Genomic DNA, 26,176 nt, shown 5'->3' with positions numbered 1-26,176 from the left:
CTATTGTCAAAGTTTCAACACCTAAACGTAAAAAGTTAAGAGAAAGAGGAATTGAATACATATTTATAAGATATGCACATAATAACAAGGCATATAGGTTCATGGTAATTAAACCAAATGATTCAATTTCAATTAATATTGTTATTGAATCAAGAGATGCTATTTTTTATGAAAAAAAATTAATTTTATTTCAAGAAAATTACAATCACAACAATTAATTCATTCTTCAAATAAAAATGAGATTCCATTGGAACAAATTGATAATAATGATAAATCTTGTTAAGGATTAAGAAGAAGTAAAAGGATTAAAAATGTCAAAGATTTTCGACCAAATTTCATTATGTTCTTTGTAAAAGGAAAAAGTGAAAGTATAAGAAATAAGAAACCTAATTATTATAATACATAATTTGATCCTATTACATTGGAAGAGGCAATGAAATATCAAGACTTTACTTTTTAGAAAGAAGCAATAAATGATGAGATGGGTTCAATAATAGGAAATCTAACTTAAATCTTAGTTGATCTTTCACCAAGTTCCAAACAATAGACTGTAAATGGATCTTCAAAAAGAAAATGAAGGTTGATGGAACCATTGATAAATTTAAAGCAAAGTTGGTAGCCAAAGGTTTTACACAAAAACAAGGTGTTGATTACTTTGATACCTACGCTCCAATAGAAAGAATTGCTATGATTAGACTCTTAATATCACTTATCTCAATGTATAATTTGGTTGTTCACCAAATGGATGTTAAAACTACATTTTTAAATGGTAAATTTATAAAGGAAGTATACATGGAACAACCAGAAGGATTTGTTATTCCAAGATAGGAGCATAAGGTATGTAAGCTTGTTAAATCTCTATGTGGACTTAAACAAGCACCAAAGTAATGGCACCAAAAGTTTGATAAGATTGTTTTAGCTAATGGCTATAAAATAAATGAATATGATAAGTGTATATATAACAAATTTGAAAATGAAACATATGTCATAATTTGCTTATATGTAGATGACATGCTTATATTTGGCATGGATTTGGAAAAAATAGAAAACACAAAGAAATTCTTGTTGAACTTTGCTATGAAGGATATGAGTGTAGCAGATGTTATTCTTGGGATTAAAATAACCCAAGAGGAAAACACTATAGCTTTATCACAATCACACTACATTGAAAATGTGCTTAAAAAGTTTGATTTTTTCAATTATATACCAACATCTACACCCATAAACCCTCAAATAAAATTGGTATCTAATACTAGTAGGAAAATTGATCAATTGAAATATGAAAGTCTAATTGGTGGTCTTATGTACATAATGACTAGTACAAGACAAGATATTGCATATGCTATTTGGAAATTGAGTAGGTACACAAGTAATTCAAGTAGTTTGAACTGGAAAGCTTTGAATAGAGTACTTAGGTACTTAAAGAAAACAATTAACTATGGGTTGTGTTATAATGGATATCCTTTAGTTTTAGAAGGGCATTCGAATACTATTTAGATTACGAGTTTGGAATATCGTGCTTCTACTAGTGGATGGATCTTCATTCTTGGTAGAGGAGCCATTTCATAGGGTTCCAAGAAACAAACATGTATTATTGATTCCATCATGGCAGACAGATTTATTGCATTAGCCGCTTCATCTAAAAAAGCAAGATGGTTAAGAAACTTTCTTTATGATGTACCTCTATGGCCTAAACCAATTTCACATATTTCTATCCGTTGTGATAGTGAGGCTACTCTATCAAAGGCATATAGCTAAGTATATAAGGAATATCTAGACACATTTGATTAAGATATAGCTATGTCTGACAATTAATTTTTGATGAAGTGATCACTATTAATTATGTGAGGTCAAGTGAAAATTTGGTGGATCTTTTGACAAAAAGTCTTGCTAGAGATGTAGTCAACAAGACCTCAAAAAGGATGAGACTCAAGCCCATTAATTAGAGGCACCCATGATGGAAACTCGACTCAACGCTTGGTATAACGTCAACTCTTCAGTTCAATGATGCAAAGTACATCATTAGTATGTGACTGCTAGCACTATAAATAAATCTATTCTAAGATTAAAGTGCTAGGTACTTGTAATGATGAGGGAAGGATGAGTAATATACTCCTAATGGATCCATAACATAAATATGTTAGAATGTTATAATTACGAGAACACTCATGATGGGATCTACCTATGTGAGTGGAAATGTGGTCGTTTCTAAGAGCTCAAGGGCTTGGCTCTGACAACACTCATGAAAAGATGACACAAGCACATAGTCATAATAGTGTCCCTGGATACTATGCATTGACCGATGTTGAAATCATTGTGTGAGATGTGTTCAGTTAATCAAATGGGATAGCTGGTTCAAAGCTTAGTCTACCATGCAATTTTGATTAACTTTAACATATTTTCACTAAGTGAAAATTCAATTGTAAGACACCTTCATTTATGCAAATTGATTTCCAAGAATATCAAAATCTAAAATATTTTGAAAATGGAGGGAGATTAATGGAATATTTTCAAATATTTATAGTGTTCCAATAATTATAAATGAAATGGTGTAATTAATCAAAAGTTAAATATTTTGATTATTGGTCAAGAGTTATATCACTTGATTTTTGAAAAAAGAATCATAACTAGTCAAACAATATTACTTGAATAGTTGTAATATTAGATGAATAATTATGTGTCTTTTAAAGATGTTATTATTCATAAAAGACACCTGTTGAAAGAAGTTTCTATGAAGAGACATGAAAATTCCTATAAATGGGAATGAGATTTCATTTGGAAATCATACTAACAAGTTCTAAAAATTCTTTCTATTTTTCCTCCATCTTCTAATATTATTAGATTATTCTATAAAGAGTTACTACATAAATTCTTTATAGAAATTGATTTTTTGTTATACCTTGCTTAGTGTTTAGTGGACTATTCTTGTCAGTGCGAAATACAAATAATCATCGGCTTCATTGTATCCTCGAGGTTCATTTGCTTAAAACTCTTTTGCACATTGAATAAAAGTAGGGGCGAATATAACCTTAAAGATAGTGACTTGATACGCATTGTCCTATTTCTTCATTTTCTGTTCGAGTTCTGTTCATGTATTCGAGATTTTTCTCACCTGAATAATTTCATTATAGGTTCTCATTATATCTGCTCTTTTTGATACAATGCCTAGAACTATCCATAGCCCCTCCTCAACCTATGATAATGTATTTCAACGTACTCGAACCAACGTCCTCTTTTATTAACAACGATACCTATACTAATCAAGTTAAGATTCAATCAGTCAAAAAGTGTTGAAAGTAGTGTTAAGCTATTTGAATTTTAAATACAATTACAAATCTTAAAAAACTTAGTTTTTATGGAATATGAAATGAACCTCGAAATTATCTTGATTATACCAAAAAAGAAAAATAAACGTGTACACAAACCTGCATTATTTTAATAAATTAAATATGCTAGTTTTTCTATAAATATAATTTATTTATGATTAAATAATTTCTTTAAAATAATTTCTTTTGCACAATAATATTATTTTTATAGAGGAGTTACTATATAAAGTAGTATGTATGTAGATGTCACATGATCTTTTATTAGATCCCAAGGCTTTAAGTCCTCCCATTGCTTTCACAATGACAAAGGTAGAAGAAGAAAAAGGGGCAGCAGATGGAAGAGATGAGTACACTGAAGATGGAAGTGTGGATCTCAAGGGCAGGCCTGTCTTGAGATCAAACACTGGGAGATGGAAAGCTTGTTCTTTCATTGTTGGTAAGTATATATATATATATCATCGTCTTTGAGAGAAAACCCAAAAGATTTCAATTCATTTCAAACATTCATAGTTTTGGTTGTCAATAAACCTGTCTGAACTTGAAATTATGGTTTAATGGGAATATTGCAGGATATGAAGTGTTTGAGAGGATGGCGTACTACGGGATAGCATCAAACCTAGTACTGTACTTGTCGAGGAAACTCCACGAAGGAACAGTAAAGGCTTCAAACAACGTCAACATCTGGGTTGGAACAGTGTGGATGACCCCGATTGTAGGGGCTTACATCGCAGATGCTTTTCTGGGTCGCTACTGGACTTTTGTTATTGCATCAGCCATTTATCTTACAGTAATATACTTTTAAGTTTAAACCTTTGTAACTTTCCTTAAAATGCTCAGTTTCTTGCCGTTTCTTCGTTTTCTTCATTATGTTACGTTTCATATATTGTACTCGTTCTTGCCCATGTCCCATGCATAATTATGCCTTTAGTCTAAGCAACTTGAATTTCTGATAATGGTTTTCCTTGTGGGAACAACTGGGAAGTTTTTTTTTCCCATTCTTTTAATATTATTTTTCCTGGGAAGATCCGTAATTCTATAGATAATCTTAAGCATCCATAATTTTGACTCCCATGGCATATTCCAGCTTCATTAATTACGAAGAATATATGACCTCGTAATGATCTCCGAAGACAAGGACAAGATATTCCAATGGTTTGGCTTGCGTTTAATATGATGTACTTGACAAATTTTTATTTGAATTAACATATATACACAATTCTCTTAATTTGGGTATTTATCAAGATAATAAGTATATTTTAATACCGATGGAAATAAACAGGGAATGTCACTCCTGACCTTAGCAGTTTCTTTGCCTGCCTTGAGGCCTCCATCATGTGGCCATGGGATCAAAGAAGAAGCCTGCAACAAAAGAGCCTCGGATTTGCAGAAAGGTGTATTCTATTGTGCACTATACATTATCGCAATAGGAACTGGTGGAACCAAGCCTAACATTTCCACTATGGGGGCAGACCAGTTTGATGACTTCGCGCCGAAGGAAAGGGTTCAAAAGTTGTCCTTTTTCAATTGGTGGATGTTTAGCATTTTCTTTGGCACCCTCTTCTCCAACACTTTCTTGATCTACATACAAGACAATGTGGGGTGGAGCCTTGGCTATGGCCTACCAGCTGCGGGTCTCTTGGTCTCTGTTTTGGTGTTCTTGGTGGGAACCCCGCATTATAGACACAAATTGGCGTTGGGTAGCCCTTTAACCACGATTTTCCAAGTGCTTGTGGCTGCTGTCAGGAAGTGGAATGTGCCTGTTCCAAGCGACCCCAAAGAGCTACATGAGCTTAGCTTGGAAGAGTACACAAAATCTAAGGCTTCGTTTGGATGGGCGATCGATCACGGTGCGGTGCGTTTAACTTACTTTTTGTCTCACTCTACAGTACCGCTACAGTATCTAATCTCACCGCCACCGCTGTTTTTACACTAACTGCAGCTAAACGCACCGCCCATCCAAACTCACCCTAAGAAATTCAGAATTGAATACACCCCTTCATTAAGGTTGATTTTATTTATTTCAACTTCGAATGTCCCCTATCTTTCTTTAACCTTGGCTACAATTGACTAGCTATCATTCCTGTGCAGATTCCTAGACAAAGCAGCCGTAAAGAGCGGGTCAAACTCACCATGGATGTTGTGTCCATTGACCCAAGTCGAAGAAACCAAGCAGATGGTGAAGATGATCCCCGTTTTGTCGGCAACATTCATACCAAGCACCCTTTTAGCTCAGGTGGGAACATTGTTTATCAAACAAGGAACCACTCTTGATCGTAGGATGGGACCCCACTTCGAAATCCCGGCGGCTTGTCTCACAGCATTCGTTACCATCTTTATGTTGATCAGCATTCCCGTATATGACCGCATATTCGTCCCAACAGTGAGGCGTTACACCAAGAATCCCAGAGGGATCACATTGCTTCAAAGAATGGGAATTGGCCTTGTTTTGCAGATCATCATAATGGTCGTCGCTTGTTTTGCTGAAAGGAAGAGGCTGAGCGTTGCACGAAAGCATCAGATAGTGGGTAAAGACGACACGGTTCCTCTCACCATATTCATACTCCTACCGCAGTTTGCTTTGATGGGGGTGGCCGATTCGCTCGTGGAAGTTGCAAAGCTAGAGTTTTTCTATGACCAAGCACCGGATGGAATGAAAAGCCTTGGGACCTCATATTTCACTAGCAGCTTAGGGATTGGGCATTTCCTTGGCAGTTCTATTTTGACCACAGTTTCTGAAATCACTATGACAAATGGACATAAAGGGTGGATCTTGGACAATCTCAACATCTCTCACCTAGATTATTATTATGCCTTCTTGGCTGCCATGGGTTCCCTCAACTTCATCTTCTTCTTGATTGTGGCCAAGTATTTTGTTTATAATGTAGACGTCACAGAAAGGGATTTAAAGGAAGCCATTGAAGCTTCATTGGACAAAACTTCCCTTAAAGGGGAAGCCTTGGCAACTGGTCCAATCTGATACTATCCCTTGTCATTTCCTCTCATCTACGCTACAGTAATGAAAAATGCAAATTCCGGTGTAGTCCCTTTGAAATACAAAATATCCGTTCTCCCAGCCCAACTGGTTCTCAAGTTTTTAATCACTTCGATCTCTTATGTCATACATATGTATCTATTTCTTTTTTGGTACATTAATGGGTCAGTGACAAGATTTAAACCCTGAATCTAACCTGCAAACGCAGAACTTTAGCCATAAGACGTTCAAATGTATTTTCTAAACCATTGTTAGCTGCTTGGCTATATCTCCTGTCTCTAATTAATTTTGATAAATTTTTGATACAATTCCTATAACCTCTCCCAAACTCACAAATAGGAGAATAATGCGCTTCAATATACTCGAACTCACGTCCTTCTATATTGGTATCAATGCTCATGTCAATTAAATTATGACTCAACATGCTATCATATGTCAACCTTAAACCTATACGTGAATCAATATTTAAACTAACCACCTTAAATATATTATTTAACATTATAATAAAAATTATCTCTTCATATAAATTTATCAAAATAAATATATATAATTTTAGGGAAAAAAACATGAGCACAAAGATATTTCTTTTTTTTTAATTTTTTCTTTTTTTTCAATTTAATTATGTTCCATGTACTGTTTAACCTTTGAAATATAATCTTCTGCTTTTAATTTTAGAAATTCAACTCTTCCATAATTGATTTAAAAATTAAAATTCAATTCATAATATTTTTATTGAATTATCTCAGTTTTGAATATACAACATTTTAATATTTAAAAGTTTGATTTAAAAATTAAAGTTCAATTGATAATTTATATTTAAATTTATAGAAATTAATTAATAATATTAATTATTAATTGGACTTTAATTTTTAAATCAAGCAAGTAGAGAGACACAATTCTTAAAATTGAAAGCAAGCAATGGACTTCAATTCCAAAACTGGACTGACGAATAATTATAACTTTTTTCTCCCTTTCTTTTCTTTCAACCCAACGAAAAAAAAAAGGAAGCAACTGCTGACGTGTCAGCATTTGAAAACCTAACTTCAACGGTAATATGTTGTTTTAATATAGAGTTAAAAATATATGCGTGGGGAGGGGTGCGCCCCTGTACTTTGAATTCTGAATTCAATTTGTTTTCCCCCATTGTTTTAATTTTGTTTCTTTCTTTTTGCTTGCGCAGCTTTGCGCCATTTTCCTTTTAATTTCTCTTTTCTTTATTTTTTATTTCACTTGCTACTTATTAAAGACCTCCATTAAATAGCTTTAGGTCGATTTTTTATCCAATTTTCAGAACTATGAGACTCAAAACTAAACGTAAATTTTTTTTATTATGGTTGTTATTATAGACATTGATAATAATAATAGAATGATTGCAAAATAAGAACATACGGATTTTACATGAAAATTTTTTCGGGAAAAAAATCATGGGTAGAGAAAAAGAAATTCACTAATGTTGATGCAAGAGGAGTTTCGACTACATCTATTTAAAGGTTGAAAAAATATTATTCTAATCAATATCAAATAAAATAAGTGTAGTTCTATATGGATTCTACTTGTGCGACACTCGGCCTCTCGCCCCCATAGATCCTTTTATTTTGTCACTGTATTTATTTCTTCAACAAGTGATGGGATTTCGGTCACACAAACTCTAACAATCTCCACATTGACACGAATTCTCAACGAACAAGTTGTTCACATTTTCCACAAAACCCTTAAAAGAGTATTCTTCAACAATGAACACTAACCAAGTCCAAGCAATGCTCAAACTTAATTATAGGAAATGATTTAGTCTTCATATTTGTAGGATTATCATGGGTACTAACTTTGCTCACAACAATATCATGCACAAAATGATACCGAACATCAATGTGTTTTGTTCTCTTATGAAACATTTGATCATTCATAAGAAAGATTGCACCCTGACTATCATAAAACATTGTATTGATCTGAAGGTCTTTACCGAGTTCACCAAAGAAACACTTTAACCAAATAGCTTTTTTACAAGCCTTAGTAATCGCCATGTACTCAGCTTCAGTAGTACGCAAAGTAAATGTAGTATGCAAAGTGGCTTTCCAACTAATTGCGCAACCCCCAATAGTAAAGACATACCCTATGGTAGATTTCTTTTATCAAGGTCTCCAACAAAATCAAAATCAAGATACCGAATTACTCCATCTCTAGTTCTTCCAAACTATAAGCAAACACAGTAGTACCTCGTAAGTATCTGAAAATCCATTGAACTACTTTTCAATGTCCTTTACTGGGATTCATTATGTATCTATTAACTGCATATGATAAATTTAGACATGAGCAAACCTTAGCATACATGAGAGATCCCACTGTGATAAGTGTCAAAAGTAATATATTTTAATCCTGTTCTTAATGTATTTTTTGGGTGATTAATCAATACAAAATGATGAATTTTATGCTCTTAATCCTTTAAATTCATGTTTCTATACATAGGAAAGCATTTGAGAGTAAAACGAATGAAAATGGAGTGAAAATCAAATAATCTGAGTAGATTTCAGGAACCACATGGGTTGGGCCCTCCCACACGGGCTAGACACACAGTCGTGTGAGCCACACGGGCTAACACACGGCCATGTGCCAGACCGTGTAAATTTCAATGATTCATACTTCAGACGCGCGGAAAAACGCAATTTTTAGGTTTTTGGGCATTTTGAAACCTATAAATACCAAATATAAGAAGAGGAAATAGAGCTGTCAGAGGATATTGAAGAAAACAGCTCAAAAAATGCCATTGAAGTCGACTCTGAAGCAGATTTCAATCAAGATTGAAGATTTACTTTTGATTTCTTTGAAGTTTATTATGATTTTTTCTATTTCTTATGGTTATATTGTCTTTGAGATGTTTTTATTCGCAATTATGAACTAACTTTCTAAATACCTAGGGGAGATGAATCCTATGATGAATTTTGTCTTTTGATTTCTGTTTTACACAATAAATACTTGAATCTTGTTCTTAGTTATGTGTGCTTAATTTTTTATTTAATATTTATAGATTCTTAATTCATGTTTGATATGCTTAATATAGTGGAGGAATAAACCATGTTTAAGAGTAGATCTAGTATAATTGTGTAGAGTTGCATGCAATCCTAGAAATAGGACGACATAAATCTACTGGATTAGAGTCAAATCTAATAAGGGAATCCATAAATTGAGTTAATGCGATAATAGGAGTTTTAATTAGAAAGAAATTTCAATTAATCAACCTAGAGTCAGTTACTCTTAGTCTTGAAGAGGGATATTAGCATAATTTAGTGATTTCTATGGATCAAGATATTAAGTGGATAAATTGTTTAATTCTGATTGATAATGACAGATGCAGTCTAGGTGGATTCTTTCATGGGTATTGTTTTGCTTCTTGGTTATTATTCAATTATTTTCCTGATTTGTTCTTTTTTGAGTTCTTAGTTAATTAATTTAGTTAATCAAGTTTAATTCAATCACCTCAATTTTTCTGTTAAATAATAGAAAGACGATAATTGCTAGAACTTTTATTCCTCGTGAGAATGATAACTTTGCTTATCGTAGTTATACTATTTATCGATAGGTGCACTTGCCTTTGTCGTTTTTTTAGTTGGTTTCGTGGATATCAAGTTTTTAACGTCGTTGTTGGGGAATTGAAAGATTAGGAAAACTTTATTTCTATTAATTTAGCCATTTTTTATTTTTTTTATTTTTTAAAATTTTATTTTAATATTTTCGTTTGTTTGATTTTGACAAGTTCTTTTGGTTTATGACTAAAGGAAAACTGTTGGAACCAATAAATTTTTATAGTGAGATTAAAAGAAATACTCGCAGAAATCGTAGAGAGGTTAGAGAAGCAAGGCAAAATTAACAAAATACAATAGACGATCACGAGGAAAATGATACTACTGTAGAGATGGATGATAATAAAAATAATCAGTAAGTCCCCTCACATTATGTATGATTATGCCATGTCCACTCTGATTGGGGCTGAATCGAGTATTGTGAGACCGACTATTGCTGCAAACAATTTCAAACTGAAGCTTAACACAATTCAGATGGTACAACAGTATGTACAGTTTGATGGTTTGTAAGATGAAGATTCGAATACTCATTTGACTAACTTTCTAGAGATTTACGACACTTTCAAGATCAATAGTGTTTCAGATGATGCCATATGCTTACAGTTGTTCTCATTCTCATTGAGGAGCAACGCAAAACAGTGGTTAAAGTCTTTACTACGAGGTTTTATCACTACTTTGGCGCAGATGACTGAAATTTTTTTGTTAAAATATTTTCCTCCGCTAAAATAGCTAAGTTGAGAAATGGCATCTCTTCTTTTCTTCAGTTTGATATTGAAACTCTTTATGATACATGGGAGAGATTTAATGATTTATTTAGAAGGTGTCCTCATCATGGGTACCTTTATGGTTGCAAGTTCAAACCTTCTACAATGGTTTGAATTCCTCAACTAGACAATTAATTGATGTAGCAACTGGAGGAACACTGAATAATAAAATACCCGAGGTAGCTTATGAGTTTATTGAAGAGATGGCATTGAATAATTATCAGGGGAAATTCATGAGATCAAAACCATTGAAAGTAGTCGGTGTTTTTAATCTAGATCCAGTTGCAATGTTGTTAAGCCAAGTAGAAGCACTAAATAAGAAAATTGATGGTTTGAATTTTTCAATGCAAGTGAACTCGGTGATGCAATGCGATGCGAATGGAGTGGAGATGATCAGTCCAGAATGTTTACTCTTCGATTCTAGCACGGAGAATGAACAAATCAACTATATGGATAACAATTCTAGACCTCAAAATAACCCTTATAGCAATAAATAGAATGCAGGTTGGAGGAACCATCCAAATTTCTTTTAGGGTGGTCAAGGAAATCAAAGGTCACAACCCCCTCTGGGTTTTCGACAACTTTATCAGCAAGAGAAAAAAATCGAACCTTGAAAGATATTAGCCAAATTTATTTTGGTGTTAGAAACTCAATTTCAAAATACTGATACAGCTTTGAAAAACCAGCAAGCATCGATTTAATGGCTTGAAAATCAAATTAGACAACTTGTAAAATTAGTTTTGGAAAGACCACAAGGTAGCTTACCTAGCAACACTGAAACGAACCCAAGGGAGCAACTCCACGCAATCACTATTCGAAGCATGGAAGTGTTAGTCGAGCCTGAACAGAAATTGAAGTTAGAAGCTATTGAGAAAAATAATGAGGTTGAGGAAAGCAAGAAAGAGAAAAAGTCGGTGATTAGAAAATAAAAACCTCGAATTCCATATCCAACAAAATTGAAGAGAGAACGCACAAACGAACAATATGAGACTAGGGGTTTAACAATAGGAGTCACTATTTTCATCTATTCGTTGGGGTGGCGTATACTCTATTGAAGAGTCCATCAAACCTCAGAGCTTGCTTTAGTCAATGCTTCACCCAAGGGCGCACTCGTAGACCTTAATTACTTAATAAATTTCTAACTCTTTCCTTACTTGGGGGACACACTATAAGCCTTAGTTCAATTAACAATACTCGAGTACTACACTTCACCGGGCAGGATGTTATTTTATCCTTATCGGTGCCATCTATTTATAGGGAAAATAGGTGAAAACTTAGTTGAATTATAGAAGTTTATTTCAAATAGAAAAACAATCCATCTCTTTAAACATGAGGGAGTTTTGGGCCTTCCCATATCGGATCCAATTAAAAATACTTCTCGAACTTTTAACCCAATACCTTATAATTCGATCCAACCCGATATTTGTTTCTCTATTTCCCAAAATAAACATCTTAAATTAATTCAAATAAATTAATTTCTAAATTAAATGATTTTTTTAACCCAATTCTAATTTCGTTAAAATCATGATGACTTTACCGTAAAAGAATCTATGAGAAAATATAGTTAATATTTTTACATTCAATGGATTGACTATGACCAAATGATTTATTTCCTTTTTCAAACTTTATTTAATTTGAAAATCATAAATTCATTTCTATGTCATTTTTATTTTCATTTTCATTTTAGAGAAAACCGCATTCATTTCCAAATATTTTTCATTTATCAACTTTTACCATTTCTATCTATTTCTGTTCATTTAATCAACATGCAATTCATTTCTGATTTCAACAAGATAACAGAAGGACTAATGGAACATATGCAATGGGGCTCAAATGATTTATAATTAAGTTCTAACTTTTCGCCTATTAATTATAAACTCATTTAGTGACGAAATCATTCCATTATAGCATTACGATTGAGCTCTCCCCAATGACATGTCATTACAAAAGCAACTAGATCAGTGCTCGTCCAATGACCTTGTCATAAGTGTGTTACCCTTATAGGATATCTTTAATCTTTTTTGGATAAATTTTTTCTCCCAATATGATCCTATTTTATCTCATGGTAACCATTACTATCAAATAGTAATCAAGTAATTCATCACAAAGACAAATGACTCATGGCTACATTTACTTTTCATCAAAAATGTAATGCCTATGAAAAATATCATTTACCTTTATCTCGGGTTATCAATTCTACTATTGTGAATGATGCTACATACTATATAAGTTGTACACCCAACGCAATAACTTTTGGTTCCCTATCTATTTAAACTCAGGCTTTTATTTAGATAAAAATGTACGAGTCACACATACATATTCTGCCATCCACTCATGATTTAGGTATGCCACATTATGAACGTCACAAGTGAATAAATCCATAAACAGATTCAGGATCTACTCTCCTTGGGTTCAGTCTGATGTACTGTCAGTCTAGTCAGTCACATTTATATTTCTATCTTTTAGGAGTCATCTGCTCCGATGCCCAGGACAAAACATCTCATTAATTAGACTTTAGTAGACGACATATTAGTCTTTCAATTGGTTTACTCATTTCTGATTAGACTAAGGACATTTTTAGGTTTGTTTACTAATATAAGTTGTCTTTCTATATTACGAACCGACCATGTAATACTGCTTACTAATTAGTTAAACATTAGACAACCAACGAATGATATCTGCTTCCATTTTGCTTTACGTGAAAAAACCATGTGAGGAAAATATACAAAATATTAATGTAATTCATGAATAATTTTATTAATCAATCTGTTTGAAAAAATTACAAGTGTACTTAGACAAAAATACTATACTTAGGTCACCAAATCCAACACTAGACTGCTTAATATTAGTTAAACATTAAACAACCATTGAGCAACATTTTCTTCCATTTTCCTTTGTGTACAAAAACCATTTGAGAACAATAATACAAAGTATTAATGTAATAATACAAAGTATTAATATAATTCATGAATAATTTTATTAATAAATCTGTTCGAAAAATTACAAGTGTACTTAAACGAAAATACTACACTTAAGGTACTAGTGTCACGAGCCAAAGTGCAAAACCCATCACCATGGCACAAGATGCACTCAATGGAGGTCTGTCGATAACATGAGGATTATTTAGCCCACGAGAACTAGCTTGATTCAAAGAACTATTGGAGAAGCCTGTCAAATTGAAGGTTGGTTGGCCCAATAACGAAGATATGGAAACTTAGGCTATCTTGGTAACTAATCTTAGAAGATTGATAAGAATTATATCTTGTAAAGTTAGATTATATTTGATATGACATATCTTGTAAATCCCTAAGGGATATAGTTAATCTTATCCATCGATGTAAATGTATCTTGACCATCGGTTTTGGGGGAGCACAACTATAAATAAAGAGCCACCCCTTCATTTGTACTCATTCTATTGTATGTTGAATTCTTAAAAATAATAGAATTTTGAGAGCATTTACTCAAACACCTTGTGCGTGTTATTTTCTATGGCTTTCTGTTGTTTTTTTTAGCTTCTTTTGGCATAAATTGCTTTCGCTATACAAATTGGTGCCTTGGAGGACTTTTAAAGGAATTCTCACTTGAGTAAAGGCTTATTTAGGCGAGTTTGGATGAACGGATCACCTAGGGCCGCACAGATCACGAGACAAAAGATCTAGCACCGTGACAAGTGGTATCCGAGCTATTGGTTCGAAGGCGCTATTGGGATGTCAAATGAAGTTGTTGGTAAGAGTGAGTCAATAAAGACCCGAGGAAGGGCCAGAAAAGTAAGTCGATCGAGGGACTTGTTGTCAGCTTTAGAGGATTGATTCATCGCTCTCGAGGAGTTCATGGGGGATGTCAAGGAGAGGATCAGCGATGTCGATGATAGACTCATTGATGGGTTGCAAACGATGAAGAATCAGCTCAGAGAATTTGTGTGGGATACTATAGGTTCCTCAGAGAATAAGCTGGCTGGGAAGGATGATGCTCTCGAGGCTATGGTGACAGTTTTGAAAGGGGAGATCAATGAGCTTAAAGGGGAGCTCAAGATTTTCAAGGTTGCTATAGGTAATGGAATGTTAGCTTTAAAGCTGAAGCAACAAGCAATGGATGTACCTAAACTAAAAGCGTTTAAAGGGGCAAAGTCCGCAAGTGAAGTGGATAACTTTCTTTGGGCTAGAGAGCAATACTTCCGTACGATGAGCATCAAGGATGATACCACAAAGGTAAATACTGCTGCTATTATTTTACTAATGTTGCTTGTTATAGTGGCGAAGCAGGTCCACTGATGTAAGACATGGTGGGATCGAGATTGGGACTTGGAAGGAGTTTCAAAAGGAGTTTAAAACATAATTTTACCTCGAGTATATCGAGGATGAAGCTCGAGAAAAGTTACGACGTCTTACGCAACGAGGCATGGTTAGAGAGTGTGTGTGAGAGTTTAGCGAACTCATGCTCCAGATCTCTGATTTGAGTGAGAATGAAGCATTTTTTCTCATTTACGGATGGGTTGAAAACATGGGCGAAGCAAGAGTTGCAAAGCCGATGAGTTCAAGAACTTACCAACGCCATGATGGTCATGGAGTCCTTAGTGAAACTTATTCTAAGGAGAGATAGGTTTGAATCTTCCAAGCCTAATGGGAGGGGCAATAGTGGGTACCTGAGGAAGTTGAAAAGGGAAATAACAATGATGGAAACAGTAGTAGTAGTGATGGTGGTAATGGAAAACTACGAAACGAGAAGTGGAGACCTAACAGCTCAAAAGAGAAGAGGGGAAACTTGAGATGCTACTTCTATAAGGGACCGTACATGAAGAGGGACTACCCAAAGGTATCTTCGTTTTTGGCTATCAAGAGGAGTAATGATCCAAAAGAGGCAGAGCCTATTGAGAGAAAGACATTAATGGTCAATTTGATGGTGCTCATCTCTAAGAAAAGGGATGGCAATGAAGGGTTGATGTTTGTAGACATCAACATTGTAGGTCAGAAGAGGAGTGCTCTTATTGATACGGGAGCATCGGACTTGTTCATATCGAAAACGGCTGCGAAAAAACTTGGTCTCTTGATTAGGAAATCGAATAAGAATACCAATATGGTAAATTTCGAGGAGGCCCCAATTGTGGGAGTAGTTCAAAATGTGGGACTACAAATCAACAAATGGAAAGGCAAAGAAGAACTTGAGGTAATCCAATTAGATGATTACAATTATGTGCTTAGCTTAAACTTCCTTGACAAGATTCAAGTATCTCTACATCCATAGGCTGATCAAATTCATATTGTCACCAGTCCGTTATCAAAAATTGTTGTACCGGTGCATCGAGACATGAAGGTTGGGACAAAGGTGTTTTCATTAATCCAACTAGTCGTATAGGAGGAATATTTACTCGATCGAACATAATGCTACAAAAGCCCTTTCAAAAGTGTTAGTGGCACAAGAGATCGATTGAAGCCTGCAGATTCGACTGTAGAGTCGATGCCTTTGGTAAATATGGGTTGTGTATCGGGCTTTGAAGGAAAAGGAGCGATGTAGAAACAGTTAAGATGAGTAAATGCTGCAAGTAAGGTACATTGCGAACACTTTGATAGTGTTTTGAATTTTGACTTGTTGGCTTGGCAAGGTCGTAGAGGCCCTTTCAAAGTTAATAAGAACAAAGGCCGAGGGACTGTAGGTAATACAAAGCCAATGTGTGAGAATCAAGGTGATTCAAAAGGGAACAAGTCAAAATTAGGGAAAGTTAGAGTGAAGACTTCTTGTTAATGAGATGTATCAACAAGTGCAATGGTTCAAGTTAAGAAGCGACAAAAGCCAAGGCAATGAGAGAGTTCCGAGGTGAATCAAGTCAGTGCTATTCAGAAGTCGCAACGAGGGCATTGCGAAAATGGGTGGAGGAGAATATTACAAGCCAAAGTGCAAATCCTGTGACCATGGCACAAGATACGTCCCATGGAGTTTTGTCGATAAGATAGGGATCATTTAGCCCACGAGAACTGGCCCGGTTCAAAAAACTTTTGGAGAAACCTATCAGATTGAAGCCTGGTTGGCCCGATAATGAAGATATGGCAACTTAGGCTATTTTGGTAACTAATCTTAGAAGATTAATAGGAATCGTATCTTGTAAATATTATATTATATTTGATATGGCATATCTTGTAAATCCCTAAAGTTAAGGGATATAGTTAATCTCGTCTGGCGATGTAAATGTATCTTGACTGTCGGTTTTGGGGGAGCTCAACTATAAATAGAGAGCCTCCCCCTCATTTGTACGCATTCCATTGTATGTTGAATTCTTAAGAATAATATAATTCTGAGAGCATTTACTCAAACATCTTTTGTGCATTCTTTTCTGTGGCTTTCTGTTGTTCTTTGTAGCTTCTTTTGGCATAAATAGCTTCCGCTATACAAATTGGTGCCTTGGAGGACCTTTAAAGGAATTCTCACTTGAGTAAAGGCTGACTTAGGCGAATTTGGACGAACAGACCGCCTAACGCTGCACGGATTACGAGACAACAGATCTAGCCCCTTGACACTAGATCCAACATAACTATCAATGCAAAGTATATACATATTGATTATGTAAAGTTCTATGTGTGAACTATCTATGCAAAGTATATGTATACTGATTATGTAAAGTTCTATGTGTGAATTGTCCATGCAAAGTGTGCGTGTTCTGATTATGTAAAGTTTTATGTGTGAACTATCTATGCAAAGTGTGTGCGAACTGATTATGTAAAGTTCTGTGTGTGAACTATCTATGCAAAGTTTATGCGTACTGATTACATAAAGTTCTATGTGTGAACTGTCTATGCAAAATGTGTGTGTACTGATTATATATATTTCTATATGTGATCTGTCTATGCAAAGTATGTGCATATTAATTATGTAAAGTATTATATGCAAACTAGCATTATAGCGTATGTGTGGACTAATTTTGTGAAACATTTGTACATACTGATGTTATAATTTAGTTGTATGGAAACTGTATTTTTGTAGTAAAGCGTGTGCCAGTTGTATTGTAATGTATGTGCGAGTCGTGATATGCGAGCTCCATGTAAGTAGTTAAGTGCGAACCAACCAAGTAAGAAGGTATGTGCAAACTTTAGAAGTATTCATGTGCAAGCACTCTAAAGAAAGTAGTATTATGCTAGAACAAATATTTAACACTTAATTTTGAAATGAGTGTCAAAAATGAAAGTAAGGGCAAGAAACACTAGAAATAAAATTAAAAATCAACAGAAGATATTAAAAAAAATATCTGGAAGAAAATATGCTGAGGTTAGAGGATCCACTCTTTGTGTCATATTAAGATTAAATTTTAGTACTCAATGTTATTACTCAATTAGAATCCACAAAAAATGAGGTTCCAATCGAATAATCAGCAATTTACGTCTAATAATTAAGCATATTAATCCATAAGCGAAGGTATGTCCATCAAAGGAGTGTCCAATATGATTGTCCAATAAGTCTAAGAGTTTAGCAAATGAGTCCATAAGCAAAGGATGGTGCAACATGAAAGTTCAACTGTTTAATTTCATTCCAAAAGTATAACATATGGTATTATAATCACTTGATAACTTCAAAACTAATAAATATTATTTCAAATAATTATTATGTCAATGTTATATTTCTATAACAAATCAATGTTAATTTATCCAAGCATCATTGTATCATCTATTGCCTATAACTAATAAAAAATCTTACTTTGCAAGTATGATTTTAACAAGTGACTGATAATTAATTTTAGCTCAAATGATGAGTATCGAGTTTACCTTAATATTTTCTATAGAGTTTCACTCTTTCATCACAACACTGAAAACTTAGAATAAGGAAACAAAATTAAACAACTGAAACTTATATGAAAAAGACATTAGATATAAGAAACTTGAAATTTTACAAGGATAAAGAAAAAAAATAAACGCTAACAACAAAGTGATCTTGATCTCAACTCTAAGATGTCTCCTATTCTGAAACTAAAGGCTATTTATAGAGGTTTGAGAAGAGGAAAATGAAAATGCAAAGGACTTGCTAGTAATAAATTGCTAGGCCTACTTCTTCGTCATCTTTTAGAGTCATTTTCACATATTATTTGATGAATTCTTTTATCCAATTTAACGAGTCCCAACGGGAAAAGTGCAAGAAATTTTATTGAAGATCTACATCTTGTATATTCACTGTAGAAATTTCAGCTCCAAACTCTAAGTATGTTACAAAATATGACCCAAACACGAAAATGCATCGAAATTTTCTGTCAATGTGAAACTTGTGACTGTCTCTTTACTTTTGGATTTCTTCCTGATGCATTTTAGCATTTGTGTTCCAATATTTGAATCAATCTTCAAATTCCCTTTTGATGATATAAAATACACCCAAATTGGAGTCTTAGAGCTCGAGAAATTATCAAAACACTAAGAAGTGTTCCGGCTAGAAGGTTTGAATGTGTCCAAATTAAAAATTTTGAATCTTTGAGCATTGGACTGTCGGTCATCATCTTGGTTCAATTTTAGGCTTAATGCATTCAATCTTATGGTTTTATGTATTGACATCTTCTTCCTAAACATTTTTACCTGCAAATTCCACATGAAATAATTTATTGAAACTAAATGCATGAAAAACACTAAAACCACAAAATATTTACAATGCAAACATAAAAAAATTAAATCAACTAAAACGAACCTAAAATATATAGAAATACTCAAGAAACTAAGCAAATCTAAGCAAGATATACCCCAAATATGATGATGACTCATCAACACACGAATTTTATTATGAACATAATTGGAGGAATTATACAATTGGTAAGTATGATCATTGTTCCAACTGAATCAATCTATGTACAAATATAATGACATTACTTGTAAACACATGACTTAAATTATGAACCTAATCAAATGAATTATACAATTGATAAATACTATCATTGATCTAATTGAACCTTTTGTGTACAAATGTAATGACATTAATCGTATATGCATATCTCTAATTACAAACGTAATCAATTGAATTATACAATTAATTGTTCAATTATTTATCAAATTGAACGACTTATACGTATGAATGCAATAACAATACTCGTATATACATATTTTACTAATTATGAGCATACTTTGTTGAGTGACTCTTATTTTAGTCAAATTTGATAAATAATCTTCCAATTAAATTTTTTTTATTTGTTTCAATCAAACTCTGATTAGTCTAGATTATTTTATTATTATTTGACCTATGAATTTTGCCTATAAATAGGCTCTTTTACAACCTTAGAAAAAAACACCAATTAGATATTAGAACTCATAACACTTTTAGAGAATTTTGTATTTACGGCTTGAGAGTTCTTTATTTTCAAGTTTTTTGGGTTTAGTTTTTATCTCTACTTTTGTACTCTTCGTACTTTTTCCATTATTGTAAAATTATTTTTGCCCGTGGTTTTTAATCCTCTTTGGAGGGGTTTTAAATTATTTTTGGGTTCTTCTACTATTTTTTTATTTGTTCGTTGCTTAATCGGGTTGATCCCTAACTAGTAGTATCAGAGCTAGTTCAATTTTCGTAGATCAATCCGTTCAAAGATGGTAGCAGCAAGATTTGAAATTGAAAATTTCGATGGTGACACAAATTTTAATTTGTGGCAAGTTCGAATTGTGGCAATTCTAGTTCAAACCGGCATGAAAAAAGTTGTTATCGGGAAAAAACCTGAGAACCTAAATCAAACAGAATTGAAAGAGCTTGATGAAAAGGCCTTGTCTGCAATCTAATTGTGCCTCACGAATACAGTATTGCAGGAAGTATTAATGGAAAAGACCTCATCCGCCTTGTGAAAAAGGTTAGAAACTCTTTATGCGACTAAGTCTCTGGCTAACCGTATAGTGTTGAAACAATGTCTATTTACGTTTCTTATGAACGAATGTGAGCTTCTTAGAGATTACATCAGTCAATTCATTACTCTTTTAAATGATTTAAAGAACATTGAGGTTCAGATTGACGATAAAGATCAAGCTATGCTATTATTGTGCTCTTTACCACCTTCATACAAGTTTTTAGAAAGACCCTAATTTATAATAGAAACAAACTCTCGTTCAAAGATGTGAGAGTCATTTTTTGAGTAGATACAAACTCGACAATAAGTTTGGCTCAGATAGCAAGGCAGATAGGCCAGCTTCCATTTTGGTAGCATCAAAGAAGCGAGACAAGATGTGTTGCTATTGTAAAAATTTAGGTCACGTCAAAGCACATTATTATAAACTACAAAATAAAAGAGTTGCTGAGAGTAACGAAGAAGATGTAGCTGGTGCTAATTTGGTCGATGAAAGCGGTGATGCTTTTTTGTTAGTGTCAACGAGCAATAACTTCAAGCTTAAGTCCGAATGGATCCTAGATTCGGGACGTTCTTTCCACATGTGTCCCAATAGAGAATGGTTCTCTACATACAGTTCGGTTGAAGGTGGAGTTGTACACATGAAAAACAATTGATCCAGTAAGGTAATTGGTATTGGTATTGTTAAAATTAGGATGCACAATGGGACGATTAGGACACTCTCAGATGTCAGGTATGCACTTGATTTACGAAAGAATCACATCTCATTTAGTATTTTAGACTCAAAAGGATGCAGAATCAACATTGAGTCGAGTGGCATTAAGGTATCTTGTGGAGCTTTTGTTTTGTTAAAAGGTAAAAGAACCAGCAATCTTTATATTCTGGAAGGTTCTATAGTGACAGGTGAAATCGAACGTCCCTCGTTTGTTACGGAGTCAAAGTCAACTTGTTTGGAGCAGAGGGAACTTGGTCATATGAGGGAAAAATGTATGACCGTTTCGTTGAAGAGAGGTTCTCTTTTGGATGCAGGTTTTTGAAAAGTTAGGGGACTGTGTTCATAAAAATCAAACCCGGGTCAATTTTGATTTGGTAGTGTACAAGTCAATAGCTAGAAGTCTTCCAGTTTCTAAGCACAAATTTGACTCAGTTAGTTCCCTGTATAGTTCAAGATAGGCTTGTGGCGAGCTTTGGCAAAGATGGTGTTGTGCAAATATGAGTCAATGTGGAGATTTGTTGAGTATGACTCCTATTTCAGTCAAATTTGAGAAATAATCTTCCAATTAAACTCTATTTATTTGTTTCAATCAAACTCTTATTATTCTAGATTATTTTATTATTATTTGATCTATGAATTTAGCCTATAAATAGGCTCTTTTACAATCTTAAAAAAAACAACTATTACAGATTAGAACTCATAACACATTTAGAGAATTTTGTGTTTACGTTTTGAGGGTTCTTTATTTTTGGGTTTTCGGGGTTTAGTTTTTATCTCCATCCTTTGCACTATTCATTCTTTTGCCATTATAGTAAAATTATCTTTACCCGTGGTCTTTAATCTTCTTTGGAGGGGTTTTTCCACGTTAAATTTGTGTGTTCAATTTCTCAATTTCTTCTGCTATTTTTTTACTTGTTCGTTGCTTAATCAGGTTTATCCCTAACATAATCCAACGTATTATGAATTAATAGTATAAGAATTGATTCAATAGAATCAACCTATGTACGAATGTAATGACATTACTCGTATACACGTCTCTAATCTATATATATAATAAAACCGGCTCCTTTGAGAGTAGTTAGAATAAAAAAAGGTTAAAATCGTCTTTTTAATTTAATTTTGTATTTCTATATAAAATTAGCTTCATTTTTTAATTAATTATATAAGGTTAATAAAGATGAAGTATATATCATTGTGTATTATCATTTAATAATATATACTACCTTTACCTATTATTTATTTACTCTTTTTAAATCACTTCACTCTTCTAAATTAAATTAATTATGATAATATTTCAAGTAATTCTTTCTCTTTCCTTTTAATTTTTTTTACCAATTACTTTAAACTTCCTTTTATATATATATATATATATATATATTTCTTTTCTCTTGAATTTTTTTAAAATTTTTAAAATTTTCATCGATTATTTTTATTGTTTATTGTCACTCCCTATATTTACAAATTCTTTATTTATAATTAATAATAATTAATTTAATTAAGAAATTGTTATATATATGATATTTAATAATAAAATTGTTCTAAAACTTTTCAGCTTCCTAATTAGTAAATATTATTGTTCACATTTAATTTTTATATCGTTTTTATCCTTAATCTTTTAATTTTAAGTTACATTTTTATCCTGGATTTTTTTATGGTTTTTATTTGTATTTTCATTTTTCTATTTTTGAATTGTAGTAGAGATTAATTGAAGATATATTGGACTTCTTAAATCTTTATTATGTGAATTTTGTTAATAGAGTATTTTTATCTTACATTACATTTCAGTTTATGAATTATAGACAAGAAAATAAAGAAGATTGTGAAATGTTTCTCTTTTCGAATGAGTAACAATGGATAAAATTATTGGAGATTAAAAAGATGAAGAAAGTGCATAATGGTCATGATTTAATGGTTCAATCTCAGATTTATTGTTCTTATAAAATTTTGATTTGATTTTTTTATTTTCTTTATCAAAATAATTTTTTTATTTCTTAGCTAAAAAGTGAATGTATATATGTATTGTTTTTAGCACCTAATCAAAATAAAGGTAGCTTGGAAGTTTAAAAGAGATTTCTAAACATTTTATACATTTAACAAATAGTAACGTTCCAATTTAGGTGAGTTTCTTGATGCCATAGAGCTATTAACAAGTTGAGGGTAGAGTATTTAGTTGTTGTTAATGGTACAGTCAGATTGTGATATGGTTAGTCTAATAATAATAAAATCCAATTCAGTTCTATAGAGATTGTGCGAGAATGCCTCTTATTTTAACCAAAATTTATTTTAACTTTTTTTTCTAATTAAATTTTGTTTTTAGTTTCCCGCTTAAACTTTAATTAACCTAGAGTTGTCGTAGTCATATATGCTACGAATTTCAGTCTATAAATATGTCTTAGTTATTCTAGGTTTTACATAACAAAAATATTTAGATTAAGAGAATTTTTTTCTTTGTTTTCGAAGGGCTTTTCTTGTGGGGCTCTGGGTTTTTCTTTTAATTCTCTAATCTTTTTGTACTATCATTTATTATAGTGAAATCTCTTTTTCCCAATGATTTTTCATCCTCTTTTGAGAAGTTCTTTCACGTAAAATTTGCGTGTTCGATCTTTTTTTATTCTTATTTTTTTTCACTTTGTTCATTGTTTAATCTAGTTTATCCCCTACAAACTAGTATCAGAGCTAGTTCAATTTCCGCAGTCAATCCGTTCAGAGATGGCAACATCAAGGTTCGATACTGAAAAGTTTGACAGAATTGAAAATTTCAGTTTGTGGCAAGTTCAAATGATGACAATACTAGTTCAGAACGGCCTAAAAAAGGTCATTATAGGGAAAAAGCCTGTAGATATGGATTAGTCAGAATTGGAAGAACTCGATGAAAAGGCTCTATCCACTATTCAATTATGCCTCACGAATAATGTGTTATAGGAGGTTTTGAAGGAGAAAATAGCGTCTGCGTTACAGAAGAAACTAGTAGCCTTATATATGACGAAATCTCTAGCCAATATGTTACTCTTAAAATGATTCTTCACGTTTAGAATAGCTGAAGGTGAGTCCATCAGAACTCATATTAGCGAGTTTGTTACCCTTGTTAATGACTTAAAGAATCTCAAAGTAGAGATTAATGATGAGGATCAAGCTATGTTGTTGTTATGCTTTTTGCCCTCTTCTTATAAAACTTTTAGGGAAATCTTGATTTATGAGAGAGATCATCTCTCATTCGATTATGTGAAGGGGAATCTTCTGAGCAAGGATAAACTCGACAACGAGTTAGACCCAAACAAAAAATCAGACCGGCAAGCATCAGTTGTAGTTGCAAGAAGCAGACAACAAACTAGAAAGACAAATTGAAACAAGTCTAAAGTAAGGTCAAAATCTAGAAATCATGACAAATATTGTGACTATTGTAAAAAGGTGGGCCACATTAAGGAAAAATGTTGAAAACTTCAAAATAAAATCAAAAGGGATGCTGAAAATGACGAGAAAAATAAGCAGAAAGCCGAAGTTGTTGATGCTAGTGTAGTCAAGGACAGAGGTGATGATTTCTTGTTAGTGTCAACTAACGAATACTCTCATCTTACTTCCAAATAGATCTTAGATCCAGGGTGCTTCCATCACATGTGTCCCAACAAGGACTAGTTCTCCACGTACAGTTCAGTTGAAGGTGGAGTTAATTGATGGGGAATAACTCTCAATGTAAAATATCCAAAATTGGAACAGTAAAAATTAGGACGCATAACAAAATTATTCGGACACTGTCAGATATCAGGTATGTTCTTGATTTTAAAAAATCTTATCTCATTGGGAATTTTGGATTCTAACGGTTGCAGGATAGTCATTGAGTCAAATGGCTTAAAAGTTTCTCGTGGGGCTCTTATTGTAATGAGAGGACAGAAAAAAGGTAGCCTATACATTCTGCAAGGGTCAACAATTACTGTTGTAGTGCGATTACCAAAGAAAAGCCGGAATCACCACCATGTCGCGACAACACAACATGAATCTTTCTCCACCGATTTTGATTCAAGCAAACTTTAGCACATGCAACTGGGTCATATGAGTGAGAAAGGTATGACAATATTATGTAATAGATGTCTTCTTAAAGATACTAGAGTTGGTAAGTTAGGTTTCTACAAGCATTGCGTTTTTGGGAAACAAACCCGAGTTAATTTCGATTCAACAGTGCATAGAACAAAAGAGACTCTAGATTATATTCATTTCGATTTATGGGGTCCATATAATACTCCCTATCCGTATTCATTTCCGGAATAGGATACGAGGTATTACCGGAGTTTACGAATTAAATTTTTTTAACTCAATATAACCCCTTTATAGATATCTAACCTTCCCTGCAATTTTAAACCAAAAACAATCCACATCAACCAATCCAATTCAACATATTTTCAAGATAGATTAACGCATATAGATTCACGCATATTTATAAGATAACATCATCACATACCAAAACCAAGTTTGTTAACCATACCAATGACTAACTTTGCATTCATTTCACGTTAACATTTACTTTATTAGCTTATACATGCCATTGATTTCCAAAATAAAGTTTCTTGATATATCAAAATCTTGAAGTTGATAGTGTGATGTGCCTCTGACCAAATCCGACCTCCGAGCTCTTAACACTACAAAACAGGGAAAAAGGAAATAGGGTAAGCACTTTGTGCTTAATAAGCTCATGCAACAAAAATTATACTTACCTAAGATTTTCAATACAATGCAATAAACATTCAAATATCCATTCAATGCATTATTACCCTAACATGCACAAACTCAATATTCAAGTTAGTACAATAATTTTCATGTGTAAATAATATATATACCATGATTGATGAACTCATCAATACCATGATTTCCATTCCCTTATTATTTTTCCATATTTATCTCGTTGAATTTCTCGGAATTTCGATGGATTTTCAGAGGTACACTTTTAGTGTACATTTTTGGGTCCGTCAATTCATATCCATGTGCGCACATTTCCATTTCAGAGAGAACACTCCCGCGAACCTCATCC

At 33.1% G+C, this 26,176-nt stretch overlaps 1 protein-coding gene and 1 non-coding gene across 2 annotated transcripts; one reads left to right on the top strand and one right to left on the bottom strand.

Moving 5' to 3' along the window:
* Nucleotides 1–3,594: 3,594 nt before the first annotated feature.
* Nucleotides 3,595–6,385, top strand: LOC107952881 (protein NRT1/ PTR FAMILY 5.2). Its single transcript, XM_041118077.1, has 5 exons — nt 3,595–3,762; nt 3,896–4,113; nt 4,606–5,178; nt 5,266–5,330; nt 5,415–6,385. Exons 1-5 carry the CDS (start codon nt 3,627–3,629, stop codon nt 6,301–6,303), a joined length of 1,881 nt encoding a protein of 626 aa, XP_040974011.1. The 5' UTR covers nt 3,595–3,626; the 3' UTR covers nt 6,304–6,385.
* A 4,239-nt stretch (nt 6,386–10,624) lies between these two features.
* On the bottom strand, nt 10,625–10,731 carry LOC121204076 (small nucleolar RNA R71). Its single transcript, XR_005899004.1, has one exon. It is a non-coding gene; the product is annotated as a small nucleolar RNA R71 (small nucleolar RNA).
* Nucleotides 10,732–26,176: the final 15,445 nt, after the last annotated feature.

The sequence above is a fragment of the Gossypium hirsutum genome, chromosome A07 (genome assembly GCF_007990345.1).
Source record: "Gossypium hirsutum isolate 1008001.06 chromosome A07, Gossypium_hirsutum_v2.1, whole genome shotgun sequence".
NCBI lineage: Eukaryota > Viridiplantae > Streptophyta > Magnoliopsida > Malvales > Malvaceae > Gossypium > Gossypium hirsutum.
This window is presented reverse-complemented; position numbering and strand designations above follow the sequence as displayed.

What these genes read in the sequence shown, in the direction of transcription:
- LOC107952881 (XM_041118077.1), top strand. Translation starts at nt 3,627, where the DNA reads ATGACAAAGGTAGAAGAAGAAAAAGGGGCAGCAGATGGAAGAGATGAG. An exon ending in CATCAGCCATTTATCTTACA is followed by an intron (nt 4,114 to 4,605) that starts GTAATATACTTT and finishes GGAAATAAACAG; the next exon opens with GGAATGTCACTCCTGACCTT. An exon ending in GAATACACCCCTTCATTAAG is followed by an intron (nt 5,331 to 5,414) that starts GTTGATTTTATT and finishes ATTCCTGTGCAG; the next exon opens with ATTCCTAGACAAAGCAGCCG.